A 22851-nucleotide genomic window follows, 5' to 3' on the forward strand; every position below is an offset into this window, starting at 1 on the left:
AGTAAATCTAAGAATATGGTAGGCAGTACCATGCAAGGAAGACAAGGTGATTTGGAGCGTCCAGTCTATAGGAAGTGGGAAATGCTGGACAGGCTCTGGAAAGCAGAAGTTGTGCTATGACTGCTGATGTTAGGTGATCTCCTGTACGAGGCTCCTGCCTACAAGTCTAGATCTGGGACCTGCTTGGTCTTCGTGAGGATTTTTCTGTGACTCAGCTATTGGAGGCCATGGGTGTTTTTCTCTCTTAGGTACTGTGCTTTTTTGACCTCATTTTACCATGTCCCTACCCCTGGGACTAAAGGAATACACGGAGGGATCTCCAATGACCCTACCCTTTTCAAAGGCATCTTGGAGTAAGCATAACTTGTTCAAAGAAAAGACACTTTAAAAATGAAGAGCTATTAGTCTGGTATGGTGGTGTAGGCATGTGATCCCAGTGATTGGGGAAGCTGAGGCAGGAGGGTCGCAAGTTCAAGGTCAGCCTGGGCAACTTAGAGAAAAATTGTCTCAAAATCAAAAGAAAGGAGAGAAGGAAGGAACTGAATCTTAATCTGGTTCAATTTCCAGTTCCCAAAAAAGAAAAAAAAAAAAAAAAAAAGGAAGCATGAAGTGATAGCAAGACAAGATCCCCTGTAGTACTTATACTTCTCCAACTCGGTTTATTAATGATCTATATAGTTACTATCTTACTGTAAATTGACTATACCTATACTGAACATTTACCACTAATCAAGTAATAGCATAGAATTTATCTGTATAAGGACTACTCTGTAAAGAGTACATTTTATAACTCCAAGTGGACTTCAGTCTTTTGTTTCTCTGGACCTATGCATAGTATATGTTAAATAAGTACTTACTATTTGGAGGCTTTATATAACATAATTATTATCATTTAGAAGAAGATTTAATCATTTTGTGTTCTTTTTTTCCTCTCTTTCTTTCTTTTAATTTACAACAGGGGTCTCAGACAATGAGAATTTGTTAAAGGGAGAGAGAAAGAGTAAACTAGACCTTCTGGGTGGCTTTGCTAAAGCCATGAGGAAGGAAGTCCAGTCTCTTCTGATTCTATTGAACAAATTCAAAGGGTTAATGTCTTCCTGCAGCACCTGGATTCAGGTTGACAATGTCATCAATGACATGATCAAGAGGTATTGAGAGAGTTTCAAGATGCCATGCACATTTACCTTTATTGGTCAGTTCATGCATGGAGACAGCTGCTGATGGATCATGGTGAGTGGGACAGTTTGGCTTCTCTGGACCTCACCAAGAGCAAGCCTTCTGGCTGAACACATGGTCCCCAGCATAGTCCATGAAACAGAAAGAAGATTCAGTGCCTTGGAGCTATGGAGGCCATTTCCATCTCTGTGTTTTTTTCCTTCTCTCTCTCTCTCTCTCTCTCTCTCTCTCTCTCTCAGCTGATACTTGAGAGCAGCAGGATCCCCACCCCCTTGTTACTGTCTGATTTGCTTAAATAAGCAACACGTTAATTCCCATCACAGATACCACGTGGAGGCAGCTGGTATGCACTAGTTACTTTGGCCATCCTGATGCTGGGAAAGAGCTATTGCAGAAGGGCTAGATTTTAATTCCTTATAGAACTATGTAGATCCCATCTGCAAGGACTTTTGCTTTCTTTTCCTGCAACTATGGCTTTTAGTGGCTTAGGACCATCTAGCTAGCTCTGACAGAAGCTCAGTATTCAGGGACACACAGGGAACCAGATCAACAGGGATTAGTCTGGGATCCAGTGTTTATGAATGAAAAGGCCGTTCCCCCTTTGTTTTGGCCACACCCCTTCCCTTTGCAGCTTTTTGAGAATGAGGTCAGGGCCAGGATCTAAGTGCTTATATCACAGAAATAGCAATGCAGCTCCAAATTAATCTTCAGCTTATATTTTGCTGCCTCCTTCAGATAATAGAGGATAAAGCGGAGGCCTGTGTATGTTTTATTTTCACATCTACCTTTGCAAGGAATATATGAATGAATGCGTGTGAGGGGGAAGAGGGAGACAGGCCAGCCCAGAGAGATTCTGCTGGGGAGCTGGTAATTACTGAGAAACTGCAGGAGTTTGCTTGGATTCAACTGGAGCATGTTTTGGTTTTCAAAACAAAATGGAAGAATGAAATAAACCCCGGTGGTGTACTGTTTTTAACACTTTCTTTCATAAGGAAATTTTAGCAGTTGCTGTGAAGCTGCAAGTTACCTTCACAGTGTTCAGTTATTTTGTCGTTTTTTCATAGTGTGTAGAGACCAGCAGTCCTCCCCAGGAGCTCCTTGTAGGTTTGCAGCAGTTCAAATGAGAATCTCATGCAGATTCCATTTTCCATTACTGGCCAACTTTGGTATGCACGCACAAAATGCAGGTTATGTGTGATTTTCTTTCTTATACACACACACACACACACACACACACACACACACACACACACATGTGCACGAAGAGCTTGATCATGGCTAGTCTTTCCATGAATTGAGATTCATCTCTGTTCATCAGCCAGTGCCAGCAGATATCCTTATAGGGGTGGTCCCAGGAGACCTCCACTTCTAAGGCCCTTCAGCCTGCTTCTACTTAGGATATTAGCATATCTAAAAGGCATCTGTTGACTGGCAGGTGGGAATTGTGTGCACTGGTGATGGTGTTTACTTTTTGTCTCAGGCTCAATTGTTGGCCCTTGGCCTCTTTTTTATTCTTGACCTGTCCTTTATATGCTTTAATTGCCTCCTCTGTGAAAGATTAAATAAACACATTGGAATGTTGAGTGAAGACTGAAGTGTCAGTATCAGTCTAATACACTACATATTCACATGATGGACTTTGGCATGACAGGTTTGAAGGAGATGCCAAAATTGTCTTTTATATCAAGGGTGATTAATTTTGAGGGAGATGTGTAAAGAAGGATGAAGATTGTCATTTAACTGGATGAATGCATTACCTAACTTGGCTTTCTATACCTAAACTGCTTCCTAAGTACTTGAGAAGTGTTATAACTACATACCTGTAGTGTATACACAGTGAATGTTCATACAGCTCTGTGTGCACGTGCCCATATGGACATTTGTACATGCAAATCTGTGCTTTTCAAATGGATCTTTCTTGTGTGGAGACAGAAAGCAGATTAGTGGTTGTCTGAGGCTAGGAGATGGGAACAGGGATTAATTTAAAGGGCACAAAGGATCTTATTGGGATAATGAAGATGTTCTGAAAGTGGATTATGGTGATGGTCACACAACATGGTAAATTTACTAAAAGCCATTGCTGAATTGAATGCTTAAAATGGGTGAATATTGTGGCATGTAGATTATACCTCAACAAAGCCGTTAAAAATTGATATTCTGTATTGGGGTCTCTTTAGATTCTAAGTCACATATAAAACAACAAATCTTATCACCTCAGATCTTTACCTGCTCTTTTCCCCCTGAAGTGTATTGATTTCAGTCACAGAGATGCTGGACCTTCAGATAACAGGACCAGATAAAAATCCCAGTGCCTGGAGAGGTAAAAGTCTGCCTTGACCCCTATTGGCAAGGAACAAGGGTGCTGCCCACTGCCAGATGAGAAGGTGACATCAGATGGCCTGTGGGGGCAGTAAGGGCATGCGATTACAACCAGGTTCCTGAAGGCAGTTGGCACCATGTTTCAGTTGCTGCTGCAAGTGTCAAAAAAATAAAGATAAATAAACAGCCTGATGTCTGGCTATAAAGTGATGGCATTTTCCTCTTCTTTGCAGGTTGTGTTGGTCTTTGCTCTCAGCATTGGTGCACTTGTGATATACTTCATAGATTCGTCAAAGTGAGTATTCAAATAACGTTGTTCCTGCCCTCTCTTTCTAAAACAATCATGACCCTGTACACTGATGAATTTATTTCCCTTAACACCAACCCCTGCAAGAACCTCCCGAGTACGGAAGACGTTTGAAGGAAGGCAGGGCTCTTCTGTGCTGATTTCCTGAGTGGGAAAGAAAGCTCTCAGAGGAAGGCTGCCTGGATTCAGCTGGCATGGGAGGGAGGGGCCTCCCATGGGGTCAAGCCTTCTTGCTGGGTATTATTTATTTTAAATAGCTATTTCCTCATAAAGTATCTGTGCTGAAGATGTCAAGAAGTTAAGAGGGCTTTGATGGGCAATTGCAACCTCTGGGAGGGTGACTGTTCCAGCAGGTGAGCGTCTGAAGCTATTCTTGCCATGGTTGTAGGAGTCTTTTCTCATTTGGGTTTCCCGTGCTTTGATCCTGTTGGAGGGCAGATTAGAAAGCAAGGTGTTATTCTTTCACCAGCCAACCCAACATTTAGCTGAAGCATCATATGCTGATGCTTCTTGAATTGTGAAAGTAAGGGACATGGGACAAAGGGATTCAAGATGACTCCTGGAAGTGGAGGTGACCAGGGCTATCTGAGAACTACTGCAGGGGGCACTCTTGCATACCTCTGGGTACCTACTGAGGGAACTGGTGCTCCAGGGTGACCTGGGTGCCAGATGGCAAGCACCCTCCAGAGGCTGAAGAGAGCACCTGCTGGAGTTGCCAGGTGACCGCTACACCCTCTCTGGTCCCCTGGATGCATCATTTGTTCCAGTTTTTCTAGTGCCGTCTTGAAACTGAGAAGTGAGCAGAGATGGAGTCAGTCTTGTTTTTCTGTTGCAATGGGAACTTGACGATTCTGGCCAAGGGACAGTGACCTTGAGCTTCTCTTGCCCTCGCTATCTGTGGTGAGAGTGCTTTTAACACTTTTAACTCCATTCCTCATGCTGTTGGAAACTAGACTTTGATTCTATGAAACCTGCCTCTTTTGTCTGTTGGTTTGGACTTGCTGTGCCTGAATACTGAGCTCCGTGCTCATTTTTTCTGAGACTCTGGATGGTGGAGATTTCATGCACACCTAAACTCTAAATGTCTCAGAGCATTCTGGTCACCAGTCAGATGATTTTTGTGCATTGGGGTGCAGAGGCCAAAAAGTCATGTTAGGGAAAATAAAGAAGACATCTCCTCTGATCACCTGTCCCTGGGAGTCAGCCATAGCTAAGACTGTTGAGTGCCTCAGCCAATCCTTACATCTAAGACCTACTTCCCTCACTCTCTTGAATGGAGGGACCTTTTACAATCCTCAGGGGATGAGGATGTATACTTGTTCCATCAAAAATCGCTAGCCAAGAATGGAAGCATGTTTTTAAATTTGGAAGATTCCAATTGGCATGTCATGGAAGGTAAGCCCTCTTTGAATATTTACATTTAGTGTTTCTGGACCCTATTGGAATTAAACTGGAGTTCTAAATCCCTTGGTCTTATTTCTCCCATCTCTCCCAGGGGTGTTCTCATAGGTTGTGGGTCCCATGCTGGGGAAAGAGAGAGCACACCTTACGTAAAGGTGAGTGTGGTGCCCTGTTGGAAGGACAGATACCTCAGATGCACCTTCCCTCCCTTTTTACTCCTCTGTAATACTTGGAAATAAAATGCTCTTTGTTGGATGGATCTGGATGGTGTCCTTTTTTTCTAGCGTCTACTAGGAGACAGTCTTTGGCTCTCTGGGTATGGTGTTCTCACCTGCATGGAAGAAGATAGAAAAGTATGAAATTCTCCAAGGTAGACCCTTTCTTCTAAATGCTCTGCCTACCTCCGTGTCCTTTGGAATTAATTCTGACACTGTAGAGCCTTGTGGAAGCTGGCATTGGAATCCGTCTCTGATTCTTTGATGGACTTGCAAGGAGTCTCTACCAAAGCTGGTCTTAAAGATGAAACTGTCCTTGGAGACTGCCCTTGCCTCATCCTAGCTTTAGCCCATCTCTCTTCTGTATCATTAAACTGTGTGGTTTATCCTAGCAAGACTTTGTTTATTAAAAAAAAAAAAAAAGACTTTGTGGCTCTTTGTGTAACCCAATCTACTTTTCATTCACCTGACTTCTTTTGGTCCTAAGACCATATTCCAAGATTTTGACCCATGAGAGACCCCATCATCTATCAGCACAAGAGAGTCTTTCATCTTCTTGGGGGGAGTCAGAAAGTAAGCTCAGCTTAAGCAAGGGGGAGATCAGAGTAGAATCTATAAAGTTAACCTTTATGATAAGCCAATGAATTCCCAGGAATAAAACGAAATGAAACCTATTGAACAAACCACAATCAAGCTTAGTGAACAAGACAAAATGAAAGTTTTTCCACATACAAGCAGGGTGCAAATGGAAAGAGGTTAAGAAAATAGAATAGTCATTCTTAAAGTCTATCCTTTTCATTCAAAACTATTACTAGCTGAACAGTCATGGTTTGGCTGGCCTTCTGGACATCTTGTAAAGTAGCTTAGAACTTCTCTCGGAAATTATTCTGAGTCATCACCTTGGAAAAAAGTACCTAATATTCTTGAGATGAATTTTAGTTAGCATTTACTCCCTTCAAATAAATCTTGAGTGAGCCTAATTAATTAGACTGACATTGTCCATGAAATGGCTTGTCTCACTGTATTTTAACCAGACCTAGCCCCACTAAAACAGTTAGGAACAGCACAAGTTCAAGATCTGAGGCTCTGCACCTTGTCTTTTGAGATGTGCAAAGAAAGCAGGTAAATATATAAAGAAGGCTCTGATGGTCAACTCTGCCAGCTTAGTCTCAGAGTAGGCCACGTCCAATTATACTCCAGACACACTAGCCAAGTGGTTTAATCTACCTCTGAGCATCAGCAGATAGATAAGGGAGTTCAGATAAATGTCTAATTAGCAGCTTTATGATCTTTTTAACTTTTCAAAGTGCATTTTACTATTAAGGATTAGAAGATAGGTTGTTCATAAAACCATCTTTTCCTATGCATCTTTCTTTTGAGTTATTAGGCCAGGATAGATAGATCTCTGAGTTGGTCTTTTTCATTCAAGGGTTTGAGAAGCAGTTCTTTGGGTCTTAATTTTCCTGGAAGGATCACCAGGGAAGATCATTCTTCTGGCCTCCAGTGGTTATTATTTAGTTGAGATAGAGTGCCTTTGAGCATCTAGAGTTGAAAGCCAAGGAGAATTATATTAAACTGTGTTAAAAGTAGGCTTCATCATCCCAGTGGTAGACTCTCTGGAAAGACCCAAGCAGTGGGAGGTGATCTTGCAGGTCTTTGGAAACACATAAATGTCAGTGCCTTCATAATTGCATGAAGCTCATGATACTCACCCCTCCCAAATATCTCTTCTGATTAGTCATCCAAGGGGAACTTTATTCTTTTAAAAAGGCTTCTTACACAATTTATGTCCCATGTTGTCACTTCAGCTCCTAATTCTTTTTTTTTTTTAACTGACAATTGAATTCAGGGCTTTGAGTGTGCCAGACAAGCACTCTACCACTGAGCTACATCTGTAGCTCCCCTAGCTCCCTATTCTGATGTCTCCCAATGCCTGAGACCTTTCCCAAATAGGAAAGTTTTTTTTTTTTAAAGTTATACAACCAAGTTTAGAGTTTCCTTTGATGGCCTATGAATGCTAATGTCAGTCACTGTTGCTGGTTCCCTTTGAGACAAGAACATTAATTTTTATTTAATAGATAAGGTATGGAGGGAAGAAAAGAAAGACCTGTGGATATCAGCATGAGAGCAGGATTCATGGGTTGCATAATGCAGTGGTCCTATTATTTCCAGAATTTCAAGAAAAAGTTGGAAGAGACAGCAGCTCAGAGCTCTGGGTATCTGCATTTTTTCCCAGAGGCATTCTGGGAAAGAATGACTCACACATGTGCAGATTTTCATTCCTTTGATTCATGTTTGAACACTGCTACTTCTTATGCTTTGGTTACGTGGATTATGAATATTTAATGCTGCATATGCCGAAAAATGAAGGTCAAGTCCTGCTCACTGGCGACTTCAAGGCAGGCTCTTGTCTCTGAAAGACAAACCACTTTCTGTGAGCAGAGTAAAACTGAAAGGTTATACATTGTTAAAATTTTCCTTAATGACTTTATCTGCTCCAAAATGGCTGGTACCCAGTATGGGCACCTGCTGATTTTGCCAGTCTTTGCTCTTGGCTTCTGGTCTCAGCACTGTTGTTTTGGGGATATGGACATTAGGGAGGAGGAAGGAATCAGCACTGATTTTGTAGAGCTTCTAATCCAAGAACTGGATTGCCAAGGTAACAGTGGTTACAACCGGAAAATGGTCTCTCCCTAGTTTGTTTAAATTTTGCTTTGGTATTCGTTGGTTCGTTCATTCATTCATTTATTTTGTACTCATTCATTCATGTTGTATTTATTAATTTATTTGAAGCATTTTCAATGTCATAATGCTGAATATTGTCCAGGTGACAAAATCTTTTATGGTTAGATTTGGCTATGGAGAACCATCTTGAAAGTGGTGACAGAAATTGATCAGATTTCTGTTGTCTCTGAAAATAAAACTGGTGTCACTAGTTCAGTGAGGATACTCAGAGGTCTAGTGGAACATGTTAGTCACTCAACAGCTTTACCACCCATTTCCACATGGCCTGGCCTCTCATTCCCTGGCCAAAAATTCTCTTTCAAAGGGGGAGGAGAGGGCAAATGGGTGGAGGGAGCTCACACTGACTGATGGTGTGTTATATGTGAGCTACTGTGCAAGACACTTTAAAATAAAATAAATAGCACCTGCAATCTCATCAAATTCTCCTAATAGCCTCCTAAGGTAAGAATTACTGTCCTCACTTTATAGATGAGGAGGAAAAGCTGCAAAATTTGCCCCAAACCATGTGTCTAAGGAGTAGTGGAGCTGGGATCTGACTCAGTGTGTCTCACTCTCTTCTTCTTGTCAGGAAGTGAAATTCCAGATTGTGGAAGGAATCAAAGGGACTGAGTGTAATGTTGCAAGGTTGGGAGGTGGCTCAATCTCATCCTGCCAAATGATCTGTCCTGTTTTTCTTTTGTTCTCTATGTCCCCATCCTGGGGGCCAGCTCTGCAGTGGACAGTGCTTTGGAGGGTCCTGTCACAGACTTCCCCCTAAGATGCTCCCAAGGGTCCTATGCTATTTGAGGTCTGTTTGAGGCCTGATCTGTTTCTTCCTAATAATGCCTCAATAAGATCCTTTATATATATATATATATATATATCAGGGATTAAACCCACGGGTACTTTACTATTAAGCCACATCCTAAGTCCTTTAATTTTTTTTTTTTTTTTTTTTTTTTTTGGTGGGAAGGACTGGGTTTTGTTCATTTGCAGAGAGTCTTACTAAATTACTGAAGCTGTCCTTGAACTTGCAATCCTCTTGCCTCAGCCTCCAGAGTCACTGGGATTACAGGTGTGCTCCCTTGTGCTGGGAGATCCTGTTCCTTTTTCTTCATAATTTTTTTCGTTGGCGCTTTATAATTATACATAATGGTGAGAGTCATTATTACATATTTGTACATGCACATGAGATTTATTTCTAATTTTTAGAAATGTTTTTATTTGTGCATTATAGCTATATATAAGAGTGGGGTTCATTCTGACATAATAATATATGCATGGGATTCTTTTTAATCTCAGTAGAGTGGTAGCATTTCATGACAGAATAAGGTCAAGTTAGCAAAGAACAAGGAACGTTGATTGTTTCTCAGGAGCTTTTCCCACCAAGGGAATTCTTTCCAAGTAGAGAAACCTTTGGCTTTTCCATTCGTTCCTCAATCTCTGTGCCTGTTACTTGGTACAGGAAATAATGAGAAATGCCCTGTTTCCCCATTCAGTATTTTTTTCCCTTTATAGAGCTATAGGATTTAGTGAATGTATTATTGTTTTGTGTTATGTTATAGGAGATTTGTGTGCCTAGGAAATTAGTATTACCGAACTAAAGGGATTTCTTTTGAGGACTTGAAATGATATAGCTAGTTTCTTCTCTGGCCTTGTTCTGAGTACAAGAAGGTGTTGACCCATTGTCTCCCCAAGTGCCTAACCTCATGGGTGGCACCTGGCAGAGCCCTGAGGGTTGCCCAGGTATCATCACTGGGGTGGCTGACAGTGTAAGGTACTGTGGATTCAAGCTTTCATTGTCACCACAAGCACACCCCGCCCAGGACGGTGGCCAGCCAGGCAGCCCAGGGCATAGGGAAGGAAGCACATCCCTCCGCTGGCCTTTGGTTCTCTGCTCCTTTATGAAACAGGGCCTTTCTAGGTGCTGTGCTGATAAATGAGCTTCGGCTCTCTGCCTCAGTGCCTTTTTCGAGAAGTCACGGCCTGTGTTTAACCTTTGTTGAAGAAGTCAACACAAATCACCATGTGTGTGAAGCATCTCCCTATTCTTCTTTTTTCTTTTTTAAAATACCACCCCTTCTAACCTCCCCCACCCCGCCCCCCATTTTCTCTATCCTGGCTGACATTTTTATTGCCAGGCTTTGGTTTGGAAAATTATGGGCAGGGAAAGTTCAAGGGCAGGATGTTCAGAACAGCACTGCACATCTGTGAAGGGAACGCACCAGGAGAGCCAGCAGCTGTTCAAAGAATAGAATGTCAGATGGTGGAGGAGTCCAGCCCACTGAGGGAGGGGGAAGAGGAGCTGCCTGGGGGCAAAGAGGCTGTAAATAACTCCCAGTGGGAAGTCCTTGTCCCCTTTCAGAATTTAACCTTTAGTGCCCACACTGGGGAGTCAGCCTAGCTCAAGCCTTCTACCTCAACCAGTTTTCTAGGGCATAAATCTGGTGGTGAAGATGGGAGAGTCTCCCTAGGTGTAGAGTCTACTTCCCTCTCTGTCTGGGTCTCCATGTGAGTGGGGCTGCTGTCTAATGGATGAACTTTTCCTGTTTCCTAGTTCCTTCTGCTTTGGAGAGGTCATCTCTGCTGTCCCTATTGCTTCTCACTGCACAAGGCCTCCAGACACCATATGCAATAGCATCTTAAATGTCAAGGGAATGCTTACTTATTGGGGGCAGTTCATGGAAAAATTAAAAAAACTTGTTAAGAGAAGGAAGAAGGACTTAGCATGGCCTTTCACATTCACTACAGAGAATACAGTTGGCTCTCTATACCAAAATAATTAATATAAAGCAAATATAATCTAGACTGGACTCATTTTTCATATTACTCATTATTCATTGTTATTATTTTTGTCTTCTGATTTTCAGTAAATCAATATTAAGACATTTCTGTGAGTCTGTAGAGATAAGGTTGCCCCTAAGCTGTGTGCCTGCCAGCCTTGCCTAATGGAGAAGTTGGCTCTGCTGGATTCAACCAACTGCAAATAGCAATATATGAAAAAATTGGCATCTATGTTGCACATGTACTGTGTCATTGCTGACTAAATAATATGGTCTAAAACTATTTTCATAGCATTGACATTGTATTATGTGTTATATTTTATGAGAGGTTACTTACTGTGCATGGGAGGATGTGCCCAGGTCATATGCAAATACTTTGCCATTTTATGTAAAACACTTCAACATCCGTGGATTTTTGTGTCTGTGGAGGTCCTGGAATCAACCCTCCATACAAGGTATGCTATGAGTGCTTAAAGAGGGTTCAGAGGTGACTTTTGTCTACTGTGCCTCAGTGTTCTTTCCTGAGGAGTAAAGATTAGGTGGAAAAATCAAACCCAGCCAGGTGCCTTCTTGGGATTAGTTTCTGTCTTGTCCACTGGCAATATTGGTCCTGAATTCCTTAATTTTATGATCCTGTTTCTCTCTCTGTCTTCTTTCAGGGTAGGGGGTGAGTAGGAGGTCAGCTCTGTTGTGGATGGTAAATAAGGCTGAAAGTGTTGGCTTGGCCGGTTTGGAATTTGTTATGCATTACTTTTGAGGACATCTTGCCCAATTGCTCATTTATTTTTTCCTATGAAAACACTATCTGATAACTATGTCTATAAATCCATGTTTGCTCTGCCCTCCAAAATTAGAATGAATTATTTCTGCCCTTTTCATCACTCTCCAGAATTTAAAAGGAATGTTTTGGATGATCTGACCCTCTCGAAGCCCTCTTCTCATTTCTTTCATAAGAACAGTTTTTGGCATGTGTAGGAATGTTTCACTATAAGGAAATGATAGATTATTGAGGAGATAGATAAGTTGCATCTGACTTAAGCATTACATAACCAAGACATACATAAAAACAACACATGGCACCCTCCTAATATGTATAAAATTTGTGTTTGTGTGTGCAGTTAAAGTTCTATTAAAAATAAATTTGACAATTAACAACAACAACAACAAAAGAATGGTTTTGGTACAAATGCAAGAAACACATTCTTTTTGAGGCCCAGTAGTTATATCCTCTGCAATTAGCAATAGTTTATATCCTAAGAGTGCTGGGTCTGCTTTCCACAGAGCAAGACACTGCTGGTGCTCTCCTTAAAGTCACAGGACAGGCATTCAGAACTGGCCCCTAGAGGTGGGTTTAAGAGCCAGCTGGAGGGAAATGCTTTGGCTCAGAGCAGTTTAACCCAAACACAAGGGCATAGCTCATGATTAACACAACTGCAGTGGCACTAGGTGTGGTGGCAGCTTCGAGTACAGCTTTATCATGGGGTTTATGGGGCTTTGAGAGGTGTGACCTTTTTTTTTTCCTTTTGCCCCTTGCCCTGACAGCCCAGTGGCTTTGGGGAGACCCAAATCAATGATGAGTCATTTGTGTTTTAAAAATAGAATCTTTTGCAGCAAGGATACCATTTGGGCTTTTTTCCCTCCTTTTTAAAAAATATTAATTTGTTCTAATCAGTTATACATGATAGTAGAATGCATTTTGACCCATCGTACATAAATGAAGCACAGCTTCTTATTTTCTGGTTGTATGTGATGTAGAGTTACACAGGTCACATGATTATATATACACATAGGGTAATAATGTCCGATTCCTTCTACTATCATTACCTCCCTTCACTCTCCTCTGTCTAATCCAAAATATCTCTATTCCCCACCCCCCCCCACATTGTGAATTAGCATTCGCAGATGAGAGAAAACATTCAGGCTTTGTTTCTTTGGGATTAGCTTATTTCCCTAACACAATATTGTCCAGTTCCATCCATTTACCTGCAAATGCCATAATTCATTCTTCTTTAAGGCTTAGTATTTTGATGCATGTATCATTGTGTAAGAAACTTGAGAGAAGAGTGTGTGTAGGGGGTTGGAGAGATATGGATATTTATGTATCACCTATAAAATGAGTAGGAAAGCAGAGGATACAGGAATTGGCCAACAACCTATCACTGCAACAAGCTGAGATCTGTGTACCTGTGGCCTTAAAGGTAGATTTTGATTGAGTACCTACTGCGTGCAAGACATTTTGCTTGATATTAGGGGATTTTAAAATACTGTCTATAAGACTAGATCCTTTGCATTAAGATGTTTAAATTTTATGTATTTTTACAAGAGTTAGGAAGTCAAGCCATAAGCGCAAAAAAAAGTGAGGTAACAAAACAAGATAATAAGATATGAGGAGGTGATATATTATCTGCTACTAACACAAGAATTGCAGACACTAAGTGTAGAAGGCCCAGAAGCTGAAATGACAGCCATCTAGGGAATGTTTGGCTTAGGGCAAGATTTTGAATTGAGGAGTTGGAAAACTCAGTCTCACCTGAACTTGGGGAATCCACAAGTAGGGACCCTCACTGTGGCCTGAACCTTAAAAACCTTGTGGTTTTTATTTTCCGCAAAGTCAAAGTCATGCCTTGAAATCAGCCACTGAGAACAGAGATGGAAAAGGGTTTGAGGCTAGCACAGCAGATCTGCTTCAGAGGCCATAGTACTTATTCTTCAGCTGCACATGATTAAAATCTTCCGAAATTTCTATTTGGAAGTTTCTAAAAGTGACTGAAAGGCATCTTCTCCATCTTTTTGAAACTAAGGGCTTTGTACAAGGGGGCCATATGAGAACCTCTTCTATGGACTGGCCACATGCACAGCATCCCAGGAAGGAGATAGGGAAGAAGTTAATAGCAAAATAAATCTGTGCTCTTGACAAACAGGCCATGCAGAGACCCAGGATGCTTGTCTGGAAGCCAGCATTTGTCCCCCAGGATCTCATGGTGATTTTCGTCTCTTTTGGTACTTTTGCATTCTTGGGTCCCTTCTTTTGTAAGGAATGTTCGGACTTGTTATATTTTAAAACATCATTGGTATAAAAATAAATATAATCCAGACTGGATTCATGATTCATATATTTATTACTCATTATTCATTGTTATTATATTTTCTTCTGATTTTAAATAGATCAATATTAAGACATTTTTGTGGGTCTGTAGACATAAGGTTGCCCCTACACTGTGTGCCTGCCTTGCTTAGTGGAGAAGGTGGCTGTTTCCCCTTTCCCTATTCACCCCATCCTTCTAGAAGTTTTCAGAGATAAGAAAACATGCTTGGAGACAGATGCCTTCTACCACACCCCTCCAATGTCCTCTGATGGTTTCAGATGCACAAATAAAAATAAACATTCCATTTTGAGCCCAGCTTTATAACTTGACTTTGGGAAATATTAACTTCAGCAACCCAGAATTTAAATGAAAATGGTGCCTGGAGAGAGATCAAAAATTTTAAGAAAACCTAGTAATCTTGCTTTTCTGCAGACTTTTGGAAAAACATGTGCCTTTTCCATTTCTGTATTTGAAAATGAATCTTACTTGCTTAAAAAAATCTGTGCTGCTGTTAAAAAATAGCATTTGCTTTATTGGAGGTTTGAAAGTTCTAGTAGACAGAGGACAGATGATGTCAGATATCAGTGGGGCAGATCTAGGGGGGACCATGATGAGCTGAGAGCTTGGGCTGGCTCTTAAAGTGGTTTCCCCGCCCCTAGTGATTGCTCCCAAGGAGAAATGCAGACTCATGTGGACAGATCTTCATATATTTCAAAGAGGAGAATGAACTGCACTTGTAAATGGCATCTTCAATTTTAAAATATTGGCCACTAACCCAGAACTTTTTAAAGTACTCTGCAGGCCAAGCACAACACCCCTGCACGCCAGATCTGGGTCTCCTGTTTTCGGCCTCTGTTCTAAACTGTCTCTCTCTGGTCTTGAATTAGCTCTGCTATGAAGTGCCAGGAAATGTTCTTAACTCTTGCTTTTCCACCTCCCAAAAAGGACCCCTTCTTCTTGCAAGGTAGGGAATTCCTAGTCTCTGGATGCTCCAGGTCGTTTCCCATCTAACACATTTTCAAACAGTGCCTCATTTAATTTCCACTTCTCTCTAGACAAATACTGTATGTCACAGCAATAAATCAGCCACAACTTACTGTAAAGCCCCAAAGCTACATATCACTAACTCTACGTCATCTCTGAAAATAACGTCGTTAGAACCTCATAAACACACGCTCTGTTTGTTTAAGAACTGCCAGAGCTTTTTAAACATGGTTGCTAAGTCACAAGGACGTATTTTCCAGGACATAAATGGAAGAGAACATATCCCCCCTTAAATTGTCAGATTCTTTATAAGAAGAGAAGCCCAAATCTGTCTGTTCTGCCAGTGTATTAACTTGACCAAAAGAGTTGATTATACTAAATGTGTTAGTGTTGATAATCTTTGGAGACAATCTTCTGACCAACTTAGCTCAGTGGGCCCTGAATATAAAATTTGGCTTAATGTCTAGCATATGTGGGTATAAAGCCTGGGTTGACATAGATAAATCCTGGCTGTCATTTTCATCAGCATTAAAGTTCAGTTTTCTGAGCACTGTGTTTAACATTTGCTGATGAAATTCTTATGCTGTGGTACCTTCAAAATCAAATTTGGAAATGTATCTAGGCCTTTCTCCCAGATTCAGTCCCAAGTCTGAGCTAAAGCTCCATCACTGACCTTTCACTTTTTGTATGGAAACTTGGCAACTCATGCTAGGGCAGCATTAGGCTCTGTTTGAAGATGGAGCCTAGAGCACAGATATTTTCAGAACCAAGAGAAAGATGGTTGTATAAACCCCATTTTCAGTAAATCTGCCTCATTAGTCTAGTTTCTGCATGGAAAATACTCAGATCACCCTTCACTTATCAAGATACTCTTAGGAAAATAACTATAGTGGTAGGATTTTCACAGTGTTGGAATCTGATGTGTCCTTCTTAACAAGGACACTGTACCCTCCTGCCCTATTAATGCCTTGGAAGAATAGGAATTCTACTTTGGGGTGCTGGTGTTCACTATACCCCTCACCCTCACCCTCACCCTCACCACATACCAGAAAATGCAGAGAAGAAACCCATAACCCAGTTTAAGATGCACTTGACCTTGATGTGCTAGAAGGAGCTTCAGGGGCAGGATGTTGAGAAAGGTGAATAGAACATGGATTCAATTAGATGACTCTGCCTGGCACGTGCTCCTCCTCCAGCAGCAGGAGGGAACGAGCTAGGAGTACCTCAAGGACCGCGCCTACTTCGTAACAGCAAGAACAGCAATAATAAGGAAAGGTCTATGAAGAGCAGCATTAATAATTAAGATGTGCTCCAGGCAGGTGTTCAGCCTGCCAGGAGCTTCTAGCACAATCTGTCGTCAGACCCGAGAGGAGGCTGGGAGTAGATAAGGAAGGCGATGTTGGGTAGATGTGTTCCTGTGTGCATGTGTGCACATGCTTGGAGGAGGAAGGAGGAAGCAAGAGCGGCGGTTCTGGCAAGTAAGATTACAGATGGCAATGGATAAAGATGAACATGTAGACAGTGGGAGTTAGATGAACACAACAGAAATTTTTGCTTGTCAAGGATCTTAATGTTGATCTGTGGAATCCAAACCATAGATTCTTTCTCTCTAAGATTGGTTCATCTGATTGCTCAGCCATTTCTTCTGCTGTGAAGATCCTGGGGTCCACAGTGGGCCATCTACTGATACAAAGTCTGAGTGGCAATTCATGGGGAATCCCTGTCCTCTGGGCCTGCCAAGCTTATCTAATTCCAAGTCTCTCGGCAGAGTGTTTTCTTTTGAGCAGGCGCCCCTTTCCTGCCCCAGTGCATTGGAATCTTTTATTTTTAATATTTGTTTTTTAGTTATAGGTGGACACAATATTTTATTTTTATGTGGTGCTGAGGATTAAACCCAGGGCCTCACACATGCTATATGAGAGCTCTACCTCTAAGCCTGAAGATACAGTACCCACGAAACCTGGGAGGGGGATCTTGGCTTCCCAGCTCTTCCTTCACACCAAGTAGAAAGAGGAGAGGAGGTGGAAAGGGATAAAGTCTTTGTTTGCTGCTTCTGCATTTGAGTCACCACCTGTTCTTGGAGGGGATATTCCTCCTTAGGCTGTGATTCAGGGCACTGAGCAATCTCCAGCTGGTCACTCGACCAGAGACCCATGCTGTTGTGCCAGGATCCACGCACTGTTGGGCACAACAGACTCCAAACAGACACCAACCGCTGCCAGCGGGATCTCCCGCCTACCAGTGGGGAAGAAGAGGGAGGAAGAGGACTCTGCCAGCTCGTCCACTGTCTTCAGACCAATTTGACAGCAAACAGAAGAACAGCTTGGGTGGGGAGAGGCCCCCTCTCTCCCAAATTCCCTGCTTTCTTCAGATTTCTTCTTGCCCTCACCTGTCTCCAAGCCAGCCGACTGTGACAGTTTAATTGGTGCAGGGAAAGCCAGGCAGTAGGGAAGCAGGCAGGGGTGACCAGCGTTCTGGAAGAAGGAGATTCCCCTGAGAGGAGCGAGGGGAGCCATGACAGACAGGCCTGCGCACTGCATTCTGGCAGAAGGTCGAGGGGGTCCTGCTGGAACAGAGCGCCTGCTGGCTTCCTCCTCCATCCGCTGCTTGGGCCAGTATTGCACATGCGTGTGAGTTGTTGGTGCCCTCCCCCTGCCTGCACCTAGGGGCAGAGAGAGCTGCTGAAAGGCTCTGGAAGGAATGCACATTGGTGGGAAGGATGCCTAGTGGTTAGCAGTGGGGTTTGGAGTCGGACTTCCTGGTTTCATTCTGCTGTCTGCTTTATATCTGTGCATACTTGATCAAAGCGAGTTAATGTTTCCAAACTGTAAGCTCTTTCCTTTGTCAAGTGAGCTGAAGGTGGTGAGGAGGGACAGCAATAATGCCGACCTTGTGGTAGTGTGTGGCAAAAATTAGATGGTGTATGGAAAAGCTCATAGTATAGTACTTAGCATGAACATGGCCCTTATTATCTGATATTGATATGTTGTCCTTTTGAGGTTTGTTGTAAAGCTTTGAATTGGGTGTTTTAGAGAGGCATGATGTGATTACAGAAAAGCTAAGAGACAAAACAAGATGTTTTGGAGGGTAGCAGTGTGGTCAGTTATGAGGATAGAGGACAGCACCAGTGCTTGCTGTGAGGGCAGTCAGTCGGGCACAGCAGCCCTTCCAAAAGATGAGGCTGAGCAGCCTAAGATAAAATTCATCCAGGAAGGTCAGGATGATTTTAAGAAACTTCTGTTTCAGTTATACACAGAGACCCATGTATGCTGTATAAACATGTGTGTGTCCTGCTTTGTAATTTAAAATATATTTTGGATTGTGGGATTTGCTAAAAAAAATAATTTAAGAAACACTAACTTTGAGTCCAGCTGAGGCTGTGCTTTTTGGGCTGCAGGATTTAGGGAACCATTAGTGAGGAAGACTGGCTGGCATTGGGTCCCAGGACATAGGTAGAATGGGGTTATGCAGGAGCAGCAGGTGTGTGAGCAGCCCCAAACACTCTCATCACTACTGACACCAAATGCAAGTTTATGGGGAGAGAGGAGCTGTTCCCCAAACTAACTCAACCTTAATTCACTGGGAAGGGACCTCAGAACTTTCTAAAACAATTGTACTCATGGTTCCGATTTACTACAGGAAAGGAAGCTAGACTAAAATCAGCCAAGAGATGATGTGAATGGGCAGAGCCAAATAAAGTTCCAAACATGGCCCTTCCATTATCGCCTTCCTATGGAGTCAGACACAGCATGACTTTTCCTTCATGATGTGCTCAAGGAGTATTGCCAGTCCTGGGAGCCTACCTGAGGCTTGGAGTTCAGAGTTTTTACTGGGCTTGATCATGTAAAGTTGTGGGGTGCCCTCATCACCCCACTCTTGGTCTCCACATCTTCTGGAGGTTGATCGGTGCCGTGTAATCTAAAACCATGTTGGTAAAACCATAAATCACACTGTTAGAGTTTCTGATGTGGTCAGCCCCACCCCAAATCTTACTGTTTCCATGTGGCTGGTCTGAGACCTCCTGGTAAGGACACTTTTATCAGGCATGAGATTCCAAGACCTTAGAGATGGCCTCCCAGAAGCCAGGGCGAAGGCCAGAGCTCCCTTGGACAAAGTTCACATCTTTCTAAAACAGTTGGTGAGAAGACTGTGCCAGGTAGAGGACAGGCCTCTCCTGGAGAAGACGGGAGTGCAGCCTGTGATCCTTGTGTGAATGGGAGAGAAGAGGTAAGTACTACCTTGGGAATGTGGCTACTTCCAGGTTTTTAGTGTCAGTAAAATAAATTCTGAAAACAACAAGATATATCCAGCCCCTTAGCCCCTGTGCACACCCAGGATAAATAACTTACCGGATGAACCTTTAGCAGGGAATAGGAAAGGGGCCAGCCCGGCTACATGCTCCCCAGGTAGGTGAGTTACCCACACAATGGACCTTTGGTTCAATCCCAGGTGACCAGGACTTCTCCTGTGCCTTGTTCCTTTACAGTCTTGATACACTTGAGAGACCTCCAGGTGCTCTCGGCAGCTCCAGTGAGGAGGATGTCTGTCTCTCTGCTCTCATTTAACTTCCCTAGTATAGGACTGGATGGGGTCAAAGCCAGAGAACACGGAGATCTTCATTTGGAGACAGAAAGCAGATCTGCATGTCATTAGGCCATACATGTCATTAGGCCATACTGCCCCCTTGCAACCTGACAAATGAGACAACCTCCAGTCAGGAGCAATTATAATTGTGCAATCAAATTAACTTGGATATCAGCTTAATGAAGTGCTTAATGCCCTGAATGAGGCTGAGCCCTAATATTTAGAGAGGCAAGCTGGACCCCAGGAAAGAAATGAATAGGCTTCCATTAATACCTGCTAATATTAACTGCATTTGTAAAGTCAACCTTTTCTGAAATTGATTCTCTTTTATGAGGTGACCTACTAGCTGTATTTTACTCAGTTCTGCTGAATTTCTGCTAAGGGGCTTTTCTGCTGTGGCCCCTAAGCAGGACATTGGAAAAAAACATTTTAGTAGAAATGTCCATTGAGTTCTGCATTCTGGAACACTTCTCTTAATGTCACAGGATCTTAGCTTTTTCAACAGAACAATAAGGAAATTCTTCCTCTTATTCTCTGAAATTCCTGTTTTGTGTTTTTTGTTTGTTTGTTTTTGTTTCCTTAGAAGTATTTTATTGTAGTTAAAAACTGATGCTCTCGAGGGCAGATTGATTGGTTATAAATACCAATTCTCTTTTACTTGCTGTGTAGTAACCTTAGGTAAGAAATTAACTTCTCTGAGTCTTTGTTTCCTCAACTGTAAATATAGATAATAATAATTTCTGCCCCTTAGTACTGAAAGCAGTGAATGAGATAATGCACATAAAGCACTTGATACAGAACTTAGGACACATTGGTGTTTATTAAACCCATGATGACAACGATGGCATAAACATGAAATTATTTTCAGTATGAATTACATGTCACTAGTTCGGTATCAGTAGTCTTTATTTCCATTAAATTGGTGATTTAGCTCTTATTTGGAAAATGACGGATGATTCAGTAATTAATTCAATATCTATTGAATGACCATTAAGTGCTATGTTCTGTTATAAGCCCTACGCCCTTACATTCTGGTATCAGAGAGAGATTGACAATAAACAAGTTTACAAATAAATAAATGAGATAGCTTCAGTTGATGATAATGCTGGTATTAAAATAAAATAAAATAATAGGAAAAACAAGGTTTCTTTGTTTTTTGCCTAAGAACTCATTTGGTAATCGAATGACTCCTATGACCCCTTTCTCAGAATATTATTATTTATAAATTCAGAACAGAAAACCATTGGATTATAAGAAAACCAATTATGTTGAAATCCATTCATTATAAGAAATGAATTTGTTACATGGTATATGGTAACCTCCTGATTAGAATATTTTTATTAAGATGTAGCAACAGTTCTAATACACTATTATAATTTTAAAGTAGGATTAATGTGTTTTGAGACATCCATGATAATGATCACCTTATATGTAAATATCTGGGATCTCTATGGTTAACAACATCACAGACATTATTAATGATTTCAAAGTACTCTCAAATGTACTCTGTTGCCTGTGTTCATAATTAAAGGAAGTGAAAAATGTGAATTAGAGGGTAATGAAAGTAAAGATTAATTTTTCTTATCTAGGTTTATGAACCCCTAAATGCAATCCAAGGACCACTTCAGAGACTGTAGCCCCAGGTTCAGAATCCTTAGAATAGAGAGCAACCTGTGCTGGGGTGTGAGCTGTGACTTCACAGAGGTAAATCAGGTGATTCCTACTGTTATAAAGCCATTTTGGATATATAGATCGGTGGAGTCAAGAGTCCCGAAATAAGTCATACATCTGTAGTTGATTGATTTTTGACAAGTGTGCCAAGGTCATTCAATGAGAAAGAAGAGTCTTCGAAAAAACTAATGCTGGGAGAACTGGATAGCCACATGTGAAAGAACAAATTTGGACCCTTGCTTTACACTATACATGAAATTAACTCAAAATGAATCAAAGTTATACCTATAAGAACAAAACTATAAATTTCATTGACCTTGCAAAATTAAAAACTTTGGTTTCAGAGTGTCTTACAAAATACAATTCACAGAATAAGAGAAAACATTTACTTATCATATATCAAATATAGGACTTGTATCTAGTATACAACTAGATAACTAAATAATAAAAAGATAACCCAGTTTAAAATGGGTTTCTAAAGAGGATATATAAGTGGCCAACAAGCATTTCAAAAAACACTCAACATGTCAGTCTTCAGGAAAATGCAAGTCAAAATCACAGTGAGATCCCACTTTATACTCACTAGGATGTTCACAATAAAAATAGTAGATCATAACAAGTATTGGCAGAGATGTGGCCAAATGTTGACCTTTGTGCATTGCTATTGGGAATGTAAGATAGTGCGAAAGCTTTGGAAAATTACAAAGGTAATTGAAAAACTGGGAAATTCTCAGAAAGTTAAATGCATACTTACCATATGACTCTTAGGTATTTACCCAAAAGAATGTTTTTAACAGCATTTTTCTTAATAGCTAAAGAATTGAAACCATCTAAATGCTCACAGATGGGTGGTTGTTCTAATGTGGTATTCCATGTAATCAATGTAATATCATTTGGCTATTAGAAGGAAGGAACTATTCATACATGGCACAACATGGGTGAACCTTGAAGTTGCCATACTAACTTAAAGAAGCTAATCACGAGCAATCACCTATTACATGGCTCCATTATATAAAATGCCAAGATAGACAAATATAGAGAGACAGAAAGTAGATTAATGGTTGCTTAGGGCTCAGAGAAGTGGGAAAATTGGGAGTTGACAGCTAAAGGCTCCAGGGTTTCTTTTTGAGGTGATGAAAATGTTCCACAGTTGGTTGTAGGGATTATACAACTGTGTGAATATACTAAAATCAATGGAATTGTACTTTAAAGGGGAAAATTGAATAGCATAGGAATTATAACTCAATAAAGCTGTTTCAGAATGAAGTCATTCTAACTGAGATGTGAAATATAAGAGTGTAGGGTAAATGGAGTGGGGGTTAAAGCAAGAATAATATTTGGAAGGCTGCTTCATTAGTCTTAGCTCAGGGAACAATGCCTTGGGTTAGGATATTAATCATGGACAGAAAAGCTATTTAGTTTCAAATAGGGAGGAATCAAAAGTGGCTCCTAGGTTGCTGACTTTAGTGAAGGCATTCACCCTGCAAAAGCCCTGAGCTGCAGTTATAATCTGGAGAAGCATTTTGAAGTGCTATAGTTTGGATCTAAGGTGTCCCCCATAGGCTTTTGTGTTAAAGTTTGACCACCCGCAGCATGTCACC

General features: G+C 41.4%; 1 protein-coding gene and 1 long non-coding RNA gene across 35 annotated transcripts in view; both read left to right on the plus strand.

Moving 5' to 3' along the window:
• The window catches only part of Kcnma1 (potassium calcium-activated channel subfamily M alpha 1), a 708132-nt gene that overhangs the window by 348511 nt on the left and 336770 nt on the right, over positions 1-22851 (plus strand). For all 34 annotated transcript variants that reach the window (XM_078039512.1, XM_078039502.1, XM_078039518.1 and 31 more), the window contains exon 3: positions 3729-3790. In XM_078039512.1, coding sequence (XP_077895638.1) covers positions 3729-3790 — 62 coding nt within the window. The remainder of the gene's footprint in view (positions 1-3728; positions 3791-22851) is intronic.
• LOC144375317 (uncharacterized) lies at positions 3797-5460 on the plus strand. The gene is made up of 2 exons (XR_013435003.1): positions 3797-5197; positions 5298-5460. It is a non-coding gene; the product is annotated as an uncharacterized LOC144375317 (long non-coding RNA).

The sequence above is a fragment of the Ictidomys tridecemlineatus genome, chromosome 1 (assembly GCF_052094955.1).
Source record: "Ictidomys tridecemlineatus isolate mIctTri1 chromosome 1, mIctTri1.hap1, whole genome shotgun sequence".
Taxonomy (NCBI): domain Eukaryota; kingdom Metazoa; phylum Chordata; class Mammalia; order Rodentia; family Sciuridae; genus Ictidomys; species Ictidomys tridecemlineatus.